At 42.6% G+C, this 14,683-nt stretch overlaps 1 protein-coding gene across 1 annotated transcript in view; it reads right to left on the reverse strand.

Annotated features, from left to right (window-relative positions):
* Window positions 1–3,576: 3,576 nt before the first annotated feature.
* Window positions 3,577–14,683, reverse strand: part of cstpp1 (centriolar satellite-associated tubulin polyglutamylase complex regulator 1) — a gene marked incomplete at its 5' end in the record, with an annotated part of 285,279 nt that continues 274,172 nt past the window's right edge. Inside the window, 2 exons of the mRNA XM_048607362.1 lie at window positions 3,577–4,851; window positions 13,079–13,142. Of these exons, the coding sequence (XP_048463319.1) occupies window positions 4,698–4,851; window positions 13,079–13,142 (218 nt within the window). The remainder of the gene's footprint in view (window positions 4,852–13,078; window positions 13,143–14,683) is intronic.

Below are 14,683 nucleotides of genomic sequence, written 5' to 3' on the forward strand. Positions count from 1 at the left end.
CCCCATACCTCCTCCCTCACCCCCATCCCAGGCCCCAAGAAGCCCTTCCACATCAAGCAGATGTTCACCTGCACATCTGCTAATGTGGTATACTGCATCCGCTGTACCCGTTGTGGCCTCCTCTACATCGGGGAAACCAAGCAGAGGCTTGGGGACCACTTTGTGGAACACCTACGCTCAGTTCGCAAAAACAACTGCACCTCCCAGTCGCAAACCATTTCAACTCCCCCTCCCACTCCTTAGATGACATATCCATCCTGGGCCTCCTGCAGTGTCACAACGATGCCACCCGAAGGTTGCAGGAACAGCACCTCATATTTCACTTGGGAACCCTGCAGCCCAATGGTATCAATGTAGACTTCACAAGCTTCAAACTCTCCCCTCCCTCAACCACATCCCAAAACCAGCCCAGCTTGTCCCCGCCTAACCTGTCCTTCCTCCCACCTCTCCCCTCCTCCCATCTCAAGCCCTACCCCCATCTCCTACCTACTAGCCTCATCCCACCCCCTTGACCTGTCCGTCCTCCCTGGACTGATCTATCCCCTCCCTAACTCCCCACCTACACTCACCTTTACTGGCTCCAACCCCGCCTCTTTGACCTGTCTGTCTCCTCTAAACCTATCTTCTCCTTTATCCATCTTCTGTCCGCCTCCCCCTTTCTCCCTATTTATTTCTGAATCCCCTTCCCTCTCCCATTTCTGAAGAAAGGTGTAGGCCCGAAATGTCAGCTTTCCTGCTCCTCTGATGCTGCTTGGCCTGCTGTGTTCATCCAGCTCTACACCTTGTTATCTTAAATTTAAACCTGATGGTTTTGACAAAATAGGACCAATCCTATTGTAAGAAGTATTGATATGTCATCAAGGGTATAAAAGAAGGGGGCAGTTGGACAAAGGCCAGAGCTAACTGCCATCCACCAGCACTAATGGCCCTCAACACTCCGAGAGAATTGCTGGCTGTCACAGCTTTCTCTATATCTTAGAGAAAGCACCACCTAAATAACAATGGTACCCATGGCACAACTGGTTAATATTTCTGACAGAAGAAACAACAGAGAAGGCACAGAATATTATGGAAGACATATAACCCGGCTGTAAATGTAATTTTGAGAGACTGAATTCTTCCTTAAATTTAAGTGGGACTTGTATTTATTGGAATGGCATGCCATTAGAATCTTGCTTTGTTCAGGAATAGTTAGTTATCAGGTTTTATTAATAGTTTAGTTAATTTGTTCACTGTTAGAGATAGATAAATAAATTGTTATTTGTTGATTTTAAAGTGAGTGTCAGATTTATTTTATTTAACCACTAGAAGTTGCTGAAAGGCAGGTTACACCACTTTTCACATTCCTTTTACAGATTGTAGGGTGAGGTGCTCCTCTTTTGGGTGTTTCGCTTTTAATTTTCAGAGGGGGGTCAACCTCTGCTTTATAACAATACAGACTGCTTCAGTATCTGAGGATTTGTAAACGGTGCTGAACCTTGTGCAATCATGAACAAACATCCCTACTTCTGACCTCGTCACGGAGGGAAGATCATTGGTTAACCAGCTCAAGGCGGTTGGGCCTAGTCTGACAAACTCCTGCAGTGATATACCAGAACTGATTTGATTGACTTCCAACAAATTCAATCATCTTCCTTTCTGCTACGTATGACTGCAACCAGCAGAGAGTTTCCTCCCGATTCTTGTTGGTACTGATACTGGTGGAATGATGGATAGGAGATAAGATGTCCATGTTTAGGTGATCAGACTTCTTATGGCTCTTGTTGCAGATCACAGAATCCCTATGGTGTGGAAGCAGGCTATTCAGCCCATTGAGTCCACACTGATCCTCCAAAGATCATCCCATTCACATCCACCCACTACCCTTTCCCTGTAACACTGCATTTTCCCATGGCTAATCCACCTAGCCTGCACATTATGGGCAATTTAGTATGGCCAATCCACCTAATCTACACATCTTTGGACTGTGGGAGGAAACTGGAGCACCCAGAGCAAACCCACGCAGAAACGGGGAGAACGTGCAAACTTCACACAGACAGTTGCCCGAGGGTGGAATTGAACCCAGGGTCCCTGGCACTGTGTAGCAGCAGTGCTGACCACTGTGCCACTGTGCCGCCCTCAAGTCCAGACTCTGGGAGTTGGTCATCTGTTCCTATTCTGTCTTGAGGGTGATGCTGGAGGATCAAGGGACCATGGTTTCTCTCTGGCCCACTTACACTAATAATACTGTACTTCCATTAGTTTGGATCCCTCTGCCTGCTGGTCCAAGAGTTTCCATTGCATCAATCTTGTTATGTAGTTCTGTAAGGTCACCCCTGCTGTGCAGCAATGCTGCCCAGGCCTCCTGCACCACATAGAGTTCACTGGCAGTATGGAGATAGAGAAAACAGAGCTGGTGAAATAGAACAAAATAACATTCAGATGAGGCAGGTAGACAAAGTTTGAGCCTTACCCACCTTACTCTGAGTGGGTGCACACTCCCATTTGTAGGCTGTGTCCAAAAATCAGGCCACATAAATTTCACATCCTTCAAATACAGTAGGCTTCTCCTACTGTCATACGTTTAGTTTCCCATATATAGGGGAGGCGACGGCTTCGTGGTATTATCGTTGGACTGTTAATCAAGAGACCCAGATAATGTTCTGGGGACCCGGGTTTGTATCCTGCCACAGCAGATGGTGGAATTTGAATTCAATAAACATCTGGAATTAAGATTCTAATGATGACCATGAATCCATTGTCGAATTGTTGGAAAAACCCATCTGGTTCACTAATGACCTTGAGGGAAGGAAACTGCCAACCTTACCTGGTCTGGCCTACATGTGACTCCAGATCCACAGCAATGTGGTTGACTCTGAACTGCTCTCTGGGCAATTAGGGATGGGCAATAAATGCTGCCTAGCCAGCAATGCCCTCATCCTGTGAATGAATAAAGGGGATATAGTTCTTCTTATACCATGGATACAAAGTTTAACTTAATGAGTCTGACTTTTTTTTGTGTGTCATATCTTTACTATTCAGTATACTATCATCTACATCTGTTTCTAATAAGCCCACAATTCCCTCTCCTACTGATCATTTTCTCTTAACATAATTATAAAAACATTTTTTTCTGTATGTTGGCTTTTATATCCTTTGCATGTTTCTGTTGATATTCCCTTTTGCAACATTTTGTTTCTGAGCCCTTTGTTGATTTTAATCGCTCTCCCAAGTTGCTGTATTTCTGCTTTCCTTGGATTTCTGTAAGCCTTTTCTTTTAGCTTAATGCTGTGTCCCCACTCATTTCGATCTTGATTGCAGAATTAAGTGCATGGGTACAGCTTTTGCCATTTAGGGACAAGTACTCATTTTGTATTGTATCAAAATCTTCCCAGGAATGCCCCTCTGTTTATCTGTAGATTTTTTTCTAGCCCAGTGTATTGTGGCCAATTTATTTTTCAAACTAAATGGCATGACTCAAGTGAAACTTTCACACCTTCTTTATAACATTTGACAAAAAGTACAACTGTAAGCATAAACTAAACGAAGATATATTAGCCTTTTTATTTCCAAAAATTAACTTTAACCACGTAAGACTTGGGAAATAACTTATTTATTTTTGTAGACATCAGGTAATGTATGTTCCAGTTTTAAGCACTACCAACAATTTTTGGCGTCTGCAGATGATAATTACTGCTCGCAATCAGGGGTCCTTCCACATTTCACCAGATAACACTTTTTTAACATGCAACTGTAGACAAATTATGTAACTGTGGAGAATACCACTGTCAAAACCAAATGTAGTTCCATCTGACAGCCACAGGGAGGCTATGTTAGCACCGTAGTAGAATTTATTGACATTTCAACAATGTACCTTGACTATAAGGCAGTGTCCAATCGATCTGTATTATTACTGTATTCAGAAGCATTTTGCATTGAGTCTGTGCGGGATACATTGTGACTATATATCTACATATAGACTGTGAGTTTTACCTTCAGCCGAGAAATACCATGACTTGAGTATTGCTGAATAAAAGGCATACAGTGAAGCTTTTCATCTTGCACTCTTCAGAATAGCCACAAAGATGCCGCATTTTAAAGGGAGCAACAATTTATACTCCATGAGAAAATTAATCCCTTTGAACCTAAAACAAAAAGGCAAACAAAACAAAAAGTGGGAGGCAACAGTTCTCTGATGCACTCGCCATAGCAATGCTTTGACCAGTCAAAACCAACTTGCCAACCTATCAGCAGCCTTTACTCTTACAGTATAAATGCTTCCTGTGAAATGTGGCATTCTTGCATCTGTCCTGATGAGTGCAAGACACAAAAGTTTTAGTAACATGTCTCCTTTTTTAACAATACTACAAACTGCATTACCAGGTGACTAAATGACCATGACCAATTTCCTAAACAAGCCAAGGTGAAGGATTCGCTGGGTGAAAGTACAAAACAATATTTTCTTCTGGGCAATTTTTATGATACAGTTATTCTCCCAATTGGAACTGGGCTGAGAAAACTCAAAATCAGTTTACTACAAGTGGCAGAGTCGACAATTTGTTAGTTTAATTTGAGCTCAAAAGCAAGATCTTAATTGAGAAGAGATGATGGCAACTCTGAAAGGGTCTTTAAACCCATTTTAACAAATAGGAGGAAAGCCAAAGGGAACTATTTGATTGTTAGACTTAATATCAACAGCAGCAAACAAAGACAGTGAGTTAATTTTCAGAGGAATCGGTTTCTTCAGTTGAACCATCACTCTCAATGTCTACTTTCTTGCGCTGAGTGAGAGTCTTGCGATGACTGATTTTTCTGGTTGGTTCCTTCTGTGTAGGAGCACTGGAGGTTTGGTTACTGAGCATATGTTCAATTCTACCAACAGACATAAACATAGAGATTAAACATTTGCAATAAAATATCCTGCAAAAAGTATCTTTACTGATCTCTGTATCTTGCCTACACAGCCTAAGCTATGGAGCATGAAGTGGAACCACGGCAGTTTGGAGGAGTGGGGTTTGACTAGGTATTGTTTCCAAATGTGGATTGTAAGATTAAATCATTAAATTGTTTTCATTGAAAATTATTAAAATCTGGCAAATTAAGGCAACTATTAATCTGACAATTGAATACTGCACATAAGGCATGTCACACTGTTTCCTTGTGGATTTAACAAAATGAACAGCATTGAAAAAACTGCTGTCACTGTTAGATTTCTCTCTTAGGCTTAAATGCGTAGGCGATTACAGGCAACTGTGATACATTACATTTGATCAACTTTTAGGACATCGAACATAGAACAGTGCAACACAGGATCAGGCCCTTCGGCCCATGATGGTGTGCTGTACATGACGCTAAATTAAACTAATCCCTTCTGCCTACCCTTGGTCCATATCCATCCATTCCTTGCACATTCATGTGCTTATCTAAAAGTCCCTTCAGTGTCCCTATTGTATCTGCCTCCACCAGCACCCCGGCAGCTTGTTCCAGACTCCTACCAGTCTCTGGGTAAAAAAACTTGCCCCTCTTGTCTCCTTTGAACTTTCCCCCTCTCACATTAAATACATACCCCCCAGTTTTAGATATTTCAACTCTGGGAAAAAAAGATTCTGACTGTCATCGCTATCTACGCATCTCATAATTTTATAGACGTCTATCAAGTCTCCCCTCAGCCTCTGCTGCTCCAGAGAAAACAACCCTAGCTTTTCCAGCCTCTCTTGAGAGCTCATACCTTCTAATCCAGCAACATTCTGGTAAATCTCTTCTGCACCCTCTCCAAAGCCTCCACATCTTTCCTGTAATGTGGCGACCGGAATTGAACCGGAATTAGAATACTATAAGTGTGGCCTAACCAAAGTCTTATAAAGCAGCAACATGACATCCTGATTCTTATACTCAATGCTCTGACCAATAAAGGCAAGCATGCCATACACCTTCTTTACCACCGTATCTACTGCATGGCCACTTTTAGGGAGCTATGGACTTGAACCCCAAGATCCCTCTGTACATCATTGCTGTTCAGGGCCCTGGCATTAACTGTATATTTTTTTCCTTAACATTTGATCTCCCAAAGTGCAGCATCGCACACTTGCCTGAATTAAACTCCATCTGCCATGTCTCCACTATATCTGCAACTGATCTATATCCCGCTGCATCCTTTGACAACCTTCAACCTTCGACAACTCCCCCATCTTTGTGTCGTCTGCAAACTTACTAACCCACCCATTTACATTTTCATCCAAGTCATTTATATATATCACAAACAGCAGAGGTCCCAGTACGGATCCCTGCTGAACACCACTAGTCATGGACCTCCAGCCTAAAAAACAGCCCTCCACCATATCCTCTGCCTTCTATGGGCAGGCCAATTCTGAATCCAAGCGGCCAAGTTACCATGGATCCCATGCATCTTAATCTCCTGGATGTGCCTACAATAAGGTACCTTTTCGAAAGTCTTACTAAAATCCATGTAGACACCATCCACTGCTCTATCTTCTTCATCGATAACCTTTGTCACCTCTTTGAAAAATTCAGTCAAGTTAGTAAGACATGACCTGCTCCACACAAAGCTATGCCTCTCCAAATGTGCAACAGTCCCATCCCTAAGAATTCTCTCCAACAGCTTCCCAGCCACCGATGTGAGACTCACTGGTCTATAGTTTCCTGGATTATCCCTATTTCCCTTCTTGAACGGAGGAAAAACATTAGCTACTTGCCAGTCCTTGGGACCTCTCCAGTGGTTTGCGAGGATACAAAGATCTTGGTAACGGCTCCAGAAATCTCCTCTCTTGCCTCTCTCAATAACCTGGGGTAGCTACGATCAGGCTCTGGGGACTTATCCACCTTAATGCTTTTCAACCTAACCCTATACCACTCCTTTCTTGATCTCAAAATGCCTAGGTCACAGACACCAGTTTGCAAGCTTTCGGAGCGCTGCTCCTTTGTCAGGTGCAGCAACTTCATCTGACAAAGGAGCAGTGCTCTAAAAGCTTGTGATTTTAAAAGAAACCTGTTGGACTATAATCTCGTATAACACAGCGTGGAGCTGGAGGAACATGGCAGCATCAGAGGAGCAGGAAAGTTGATGTTTCGGGTCGGGACCTTCCTTAGAAATGGGGAGGGAGCTCATCCCATGGCTCAGTTTCAAAATCTCCCCACTCCCGGCCTTATCCCATGACTAACCCTCCCTCTCATCCCCGCCTCCTTGACCTGACACAACCTGTCCATCTTCTCTCCCACCTATCCGCCCCCACCCACCTCACTGACCAATCCCCACCACTGCCTATCTGCACTCACCTATCACCATCCCACTTGCCTTCCCCAGCCCCCCGACTCCTCTCTCTATTTACTTCTGAGCTCCCTTCCCCCTCCCCATTTCTGAAGAAGGGTCTCGACTCAAAATGTCAACTTTCCTGCTCCCCTGATGCTGCCTGACCTGTTGTGTTCCTCCAGCTCCACACTGTGTTATCTCTTACTCCAGCATCTGCAGTTCTTACAATCTCTGACTATAATCTGGTGTTGTGTGACTTCTGACTTTGCCTTTCCCAGACCAACATCAGTGTTTCCACATCAAAATGCCCTAGCATATTATCATGGTCCACACTAATCTCACTGTCCTCCATGTCCTTTTCCTGAGTGAATACCAATGCAAAGTACTCATTTAGGATCTCACCCACATCCTCTGCCTCCAAGTAGAGGATCTCTGTTTTATCCTTGAGTGGTCCTACCCTCTCCCTAGTTATTCCCTTGTTTTTAACCTACGTACGGAATGTCTTTGATTCTCTTTAATCTGAGGTTGTTGACTTGCTCGCTGAGCTGGCTTGTTTTTGTTCAGACGTTTTGTCACCATGCTAGGTGACATCATCAGCGCAGCTTCTGATGCAGCGATATTATTCTGCTCCGTTTGGAATTTTACTGCCTGGTCCATTATGGTGAGTAGTGTCATTTCCGGTTTTGTTCTGTATGGGTTTGTATATGGGGTCCAATTCTATATGTTTGTTGATTGCATTACGGGTGGAGAACCATGCCTCTAGGAATTCCCGGGCGTGTCTGTGTTTGTCTTGGGCTACTATGGTTACATTGTCCCAGTTACATTGTCCCTGATGGCCTTCGTTGTCTGAATGTACAGATATTAAGGACAGTTCATCATGCCGTTCTGCTGCTAGCCGATGTTCATGTATTCCGATGGCTAGTCTCCTTCCTGTCTGTCTGATATTGGTAATATCCTTAATATCGATACATTCAGACAATGAAGGCCATCAGTTTAACTGGCATAAAGTAACCATAGTAGCCCAACACAAACATAGACACGCCTGGGAATTCCTAGAGGCATGGTTCTCTACTGTAATGCAATCAACAAACATATAGAATTGGGCCCCATATACAAACCCATACAGAACAAAACCGGAAATGATAGTACTCACCATAATGGATCGAACAGTATAAATTCCAAGTGGAGTAGAATAACATCGCTTCATTGGAAGCTCCACTGATGATGTCACCTAGCATGGTGACAAAATGTCTGAACAAAAACAAGCCAGCTCAGTGAGCAAGTCAACAAGCTCATCCACAACCCGAGCGAAAGATCTTTGCCAAAGCTTCTCTTTAACCTATTTATCAAGATCATTTCATTGCCTCTTCTTGCTCTCCTAATTCCCCACTTGAGTTCTTTCCTGCTTTCTTTATATTCCTCACAGGCCCTGTCCAGTTTTAGCTTCCTAAACCTTGTACATGCTTGTTTCTTCCTTTTGATAAAATTCATTATTCAAGGGTCCCTTACCTTGCCATCCTTGTCCTTCCTCCTTACTGGAACAGACTGATCCTAAACTCTCATCAGCACGTCTTTAACAACTCCCACATGTGGACTTGCCTGATAACAGCTCCTCCCAATTAACACTCCCTACATCCTGTCTAATGCTGACGTAATTTGCGCTTTCCCAATTTAGTACCTTGCTACAAGGTCCTGACTTATCCTTGTTCATAGCTATCTTAAAACTTAAAAAGTTGTGACCACTGTTTCCAAAATGCTCTCTCACTGGAAGGTCAGTCCCTGGCCAGGCTCATTAGCCAATATAAGGTCCAGTGTGGCCCCTCCTCTAGTTGGACTATCCACATACTGTTTCAAGAAACCCTCTTGCTTGCACCTATCAAATCCTGCCCCATCTAAGCCTCTTGTTCTAAGGGAGTCCCATTCAATATAGGAGAAGTTAAAATCACCTACTATGACAACCCTGCTGTTATTGCGTCTTTCCAAAATCTGCCTACATATTTCCTCCTCAATGTATCCGGGGCTTTTGTGGGGCCTATAGTGTAATCCTCTCAGAGTGACTGCACCCATCTTATTTTTGAGCCCCATCTATATTGCCTCAGTGAATAAGCCCTCCAATATGTCCTCCCTGAGTACAGATATGACAAATCTTCCTGATTATTAATGCAACTCCTCTACCTCTTTTATCTCCCTTTCTGAAACACTGAGCAGCCAGTCCTGTCCCTCTCTCAACCAAGTCTCTGTAATTACCACAATATCATAGTCCCATGTACTGATCCAGGCTCATCTGCCTTACCTATAATACTCCTTGCATTGAAATAAACACACTTCAGCCCATCAGTCCCATTGTGTTCGTTTACCTGTCTCTGCCTGTCCTTCCTTTCAGACTTACTGGTCCTAACATCTACCTTCCCCTCAATCCCAGCACTTGCTGACCTGTTACTCTGGTTCCCGGGCTCCTGCTACTCTAGTTTAAACCCTCCTGAGCAGCGCTAGTGAACCTCCCTTTGAGGATATTGGTTCCCCTCCAGTACAGGTCACCCTTGCCCCAGAAGAGGTCCCAATGACCCAAAAACCTGAAAACCTGTCCCCTGCATGAGCTCTTTAGCCACATATTCATCTCTTCTACCTTTCTATTCCTTGCCTCGCTAGCATGTGGCACAGGTAGTAATCCAGAGATTACTACTCTCGAGGTCCTGCTTTTCAGCCTCTTTCGCTGTACTTACTCCTCAGGACCTCATCCTTTTTACCTATGTTGTTTTATATTCCAAAATTTTTAAAGCAACCTTTAATATAGTTGTGACAATGTTAAATATTAAGCTGATTCACATATTTATATACAGGTATATTCCAGAGACAGAAAGTAAACAAATTCAAACGTGGGTTGCAGTACCACCGTGTTCCTGCTGGTGGCAGCATTGACATAAAATAGACCAGAACCACTCGGAGCAAGAGTAACAAAGGGGCACACTTTAATGAAAAGTACTTTGTAAACAAGTTAATTAACAAGCCGTAATTTTTAAAAATGTGATACTTAAGTAAGGTCTAAAAATGGAGCATTCTGTGTACACTCCCTTTTTCAAAGAATACTACAAATATATCTTCACCTAAATATGTAATATCCTTGAGCTCATCTTGGCAATGAATGGGTTTGAGTATTAGGCTCTCCTGCGTTAGGTATGACATATTCATCGTGTCATATTCTGTGATTGATATATGATCCAACTATACTTGATAGATATGAAATAACCTGGCTCAGCCTGGTTCCCAAATCTCTGCAATTACAATATGGCCTTATCCCAACATCTCACAAGAAAACTCTAACTTACCAGTTTGAGCTGGATCAGAACTGAAATTCCAAAACCGAAAGAGAATCCAATGCTCTACTGAGTCCTCCTCTAATCCTACTTATAATCATCAAATAATTGTCTTTTCTTCATACATTTTAATTGAAAGAGAAATGATTTGTGCACTTTACTGAATAAAACAACGGGCAAAATTTCCACTCTGGGCATGAATGATGATCTGGACACAAACTGTACTAGTTTGATAAAGTTGTTTCGTTTAACATTCCTTTCAATTTCATTGAGACGTGTCCGAACGTAAAATCTTCCATGGGCTAGTGCAATCAAGCAATGCTTCTAACAAAGATGTCAACGAGTCATATTTTACTTGAACCATGTTTTTAAGACCATAAGACCATAAGACATAGGAGCAGAAATTAGGCCATTCGGCCCATCGAGTCTGCTCCGCCATGGAATCATGGCTGATAAGTTCCTCAACCCCATTGTCCTGCTTTCTCCCCATAACCCTTGATAATCAAGAACCTATCTATCTCAGTCTTAAATGTACTCAATGACCTGGCCTCCACAGCCTTCTGTGGCGGTGAATTCCACAGATTCATCAGTCTCTGGCTGAAGAAGTTTCTCCTTATCTCTGTTCTTAAAGGTCTTCTCTTCACTCTAAGGCTGTGCCCTTGGGTCCTAGTCTCTCCTACCAATGGAAGCATCTTCCCAACATCCACTCTGTTTTCTGCCCTCACAGGTGGTGTCCAACCTGCTGAGCCTATCTGAGACTTTTTTTGAGATTTCCAGCATCCGTGGTTAATTCACATCCATTTCAGCGTTTAGAACATAATTTATTTCAAAGTAAACTTTGCCTTATCTAGATATACCTTGACTTAATTAACAATGTTAACCTAATGAAATGTTATTAAAATAGCTGAAAGTGGGTTCATCACAAAATAAAGTAATTTCAGTTGTTGGGGGGATGGTGTTAAGGTTAAACCTGTAAAGGTAGGGGCTTGGGTTGAATGGGAAGGCACAATTTAAACAAGAGTTAGGACATCAGGAGAACACCCTTGTTCTTTTTTGGATAATGCTGAAGATTATTCCTGTCCACATCAGAGAGAAAACTGGCTCTTGGCTTCACTTGAACGACGCAGTATGGCACTCCCTTTGCCACTCATGTGCCAACATGTAATTACATTCCTGGAGTGGGCTTGAATTTATAACCTTCTAACTCTGAGGGGAAAGACTTCTACGTCAGCAAGGCCAAGGCGAAGACCTAGCAATAAGAACAAAGAAAGCTGGAAAAACTCAGCAGGTTAGGCAGCATCGGTGGTTAGAAACAGAATTAAGGTTGATGGCCTTACACCAGAACCTGCTGTCTGTTTCTCTCCACTGATTCTGACTAACCTGCTGAATTTTTCTAACCTTTCTTTTGTCTTTATTTCCAATTTCCAGCAACCACAGTATTTTGCTTTCGTATGTAGCCTAGCAATATTTGTAAACATTAGTTTTGTCTATGTGGAGCACAGCTCTACACTTCCAACTTGACATTTCATTTCTATCCTTAAAAACATCTCACTTCTCGATGTACTTGGCAGTTTCCATGCTTGAAGTTGAGGTAAATTAATGATTGCTGATTGAAATTCAAAAAGATGTAAATGCTTGGTCAATACATCCAAATTTTAAAAACGATAGGGTATACTACAAAATAACCATGCATCTAAAACATCAGCAAGTAAATTTTGGGAAGTTGGGGCTGAAGACAGTAGGACTGTAACGTGTAGTATGGGACAGAAACAGCAGTTATTGGTAAAACATATATATATATCTGTTTTTACATTCTTGTAGGTTGTAGCACACAAATTGCTGTCCTTAAAGGCACATTGTAAGATTCAGGACAATGGGCTGAAGGATGCATTAAGGCTTAGGGCAGCCACTACAAAGATTTTAAAAAAGAATGCCATCTGGTAAGGCTCTAACTAAATAGTGTACCATTGGGGTGGGCATTTTACAAAATCCCTCGGATTCTATACTTGACATCAAATGCATGTTATGAATATAACCTGTAATTACCACCACTACTAAAGACAGCAAATGTAATGTTTTTGCCCTGTTTATAAGCACTATATCCCAAAGATTAACGGACAGATTTCAGCATAACTTGGTATAGAGACAGGATATGATTGGATCAGAATCCTTGAACTGTTATGCAAAGTACATTTGCAAAGTCCATGACTAAAGTGTATTTTTGGGAAAACAAACTTACTATCCCCATAGGTGCAAACACCAAGTCCAAGACTGTAGTTTAGCCAAGCACTCACTCAATGCAAAGTAATTAGCTAAACTGGAAAATATTCCAAGTTCAGCTGAGATCAACGTGCAGGGAAATTATGTCACTAGATTTATGCTGGGGTTGACAGAAAACGAAAGTCGATCAAACAAGCAATATAGAAAACCATTTCATGGTGAGAAGGAACTCAGTGTCAATCAGACAAAAAAAGCTGCAATTATCAAATCATCAAGTGTTTACAATTCTTTCACGTACACTTTCTCCAGCTCTCGGTCCATGTCTGAATCTTTGAGAAGTTCTGCCTTATTGGGAAGAATTCCTGCAAACAGCAACAACAACAAAATTAGACAAAAGGTCTCAGGAAAGTCTAAAGTTAGGAATTGATTAAAATTGTTACAAACATTCCTAATATTTTCTTCTTCACATTACCACCTTCTTCAGGGATCACCTTTTCCAGAGCAATTAGGGATGCCATGAATGCTGGCCTAGACCATTAATGAATTAATGCATTTTTAGCAAATACCAATTAACAGATGTTTCTGTGAACAATATTACCTTGAAATGCAACTTCAGAGAGATACAGCTATAATGGTAAGAGTGATTCAAAATCACATGCAATGCAGCCCCTATTTCTTGGATTGTGGTTCAATTAAACCCATCTCAAAACAATATTACAGGTCACACTGAAGATGCTATCTGGTACGAACAGCTGTTCTCATTTGTTTGCAATAAAAGAATTCCAACAGAAAATCAAACCCAAACACAGGTCCAGATTTTCTAAGGAGCAGCAATCATGGTCTGATTGTCATTCCACTTCTGGTATTTTACATGAAGGAAAAAGCTTTGCATTCCTGGCAGGAAATTCCGATGATGGATCCTGCAGAAATGTGATGCATGTCTTCAATCCAACTAAGTCCTCATGAGGCAGGATAATCATGGGAAGGCAAATGCTTCCCTCTTTGTCATGCCAGTAGTTGTCATACTCTGTGATTTAAATGTCCAGCAGCACAGGCAAATACTTAGACAGCTCCTGTGAAAGAGTAAATATATAAGGTAAATGTGAGGTTAGGGTGCCAGACAGGAAGGGGGCCGGTTGGTATGGTGCCAGGTGGGTAAGGTGCAGGGTACCAGTCAAATAGGGTGCCACGTACCTGGCAAAGACAGCGCCAAGTGGCTTGGATGCCAAGGTGGCAGGTGGGTGAGTACCGTGGCACAAATTGAGAAGGTGAGGATTGTTTATGTCAGACTAGGCAGGAGTTATGCAGTCTGGCAGGAAGATGGGGGATTGTTGGGTCTGGGGTGGTGTCAGGTTCTTGGTGGGAATGGGGAGGGGGGCTGGGTGTTGTGGGATCCCAGGGGCAGAGGAGGTGTGGAAGTGAGTTAGTGTTGTGTCCTGAGGGGAGAAATAGGTGCAATTTGATTGGCAGTGGAGGCCAGTCAGTTCCCATGGAAGGGGTGATGGTGGGTCCAAGAGGAGTTGTGTCCGAAGCAGGTTTTCAGATTAGGGTCTCCAGCCTGTAAGAGATCTGGAGTAATGTGTGACTAAGGTAGGGGAGAGGGGGCATGAATGATAAGTTGAGTATCAATTTAATAGTTGCCCAGGAGCTGGATGAGGTTTTTAGTTGCCTGATATTTCCTGGGTAACCATTAACTGCAGTGGAACACCCAAATGCTTTGATTTAAATGGATACTTTTGGAGGATTCCAGGCTCAGGGGAAGTGCCCATCGGAATCTTCAATTTCCCATGTAATTCCCTCAGAGTCTGCTACCTTGGAGGAATTCCACAAGGTCCTGATGCACAATGCCAGTCTGCACTGCAAAAATGATCATCTGGTGATCGAAAAATCCAGCCAGGGTTTC

This window comes from Rhincodon typus, chromosome 17 (assembly GCF_021869965.1).
Source record: "Rhincodon typus isolate 14 chromosome 17, sRhiTyp1.1, whole genome shotgun sequence".
NCBI lineage: Eukaryota > Metazoa > Chordata > Chondrichthyes > Orectolobiformes > Rhincodontidae > Rhincodon > Rhincodon typus.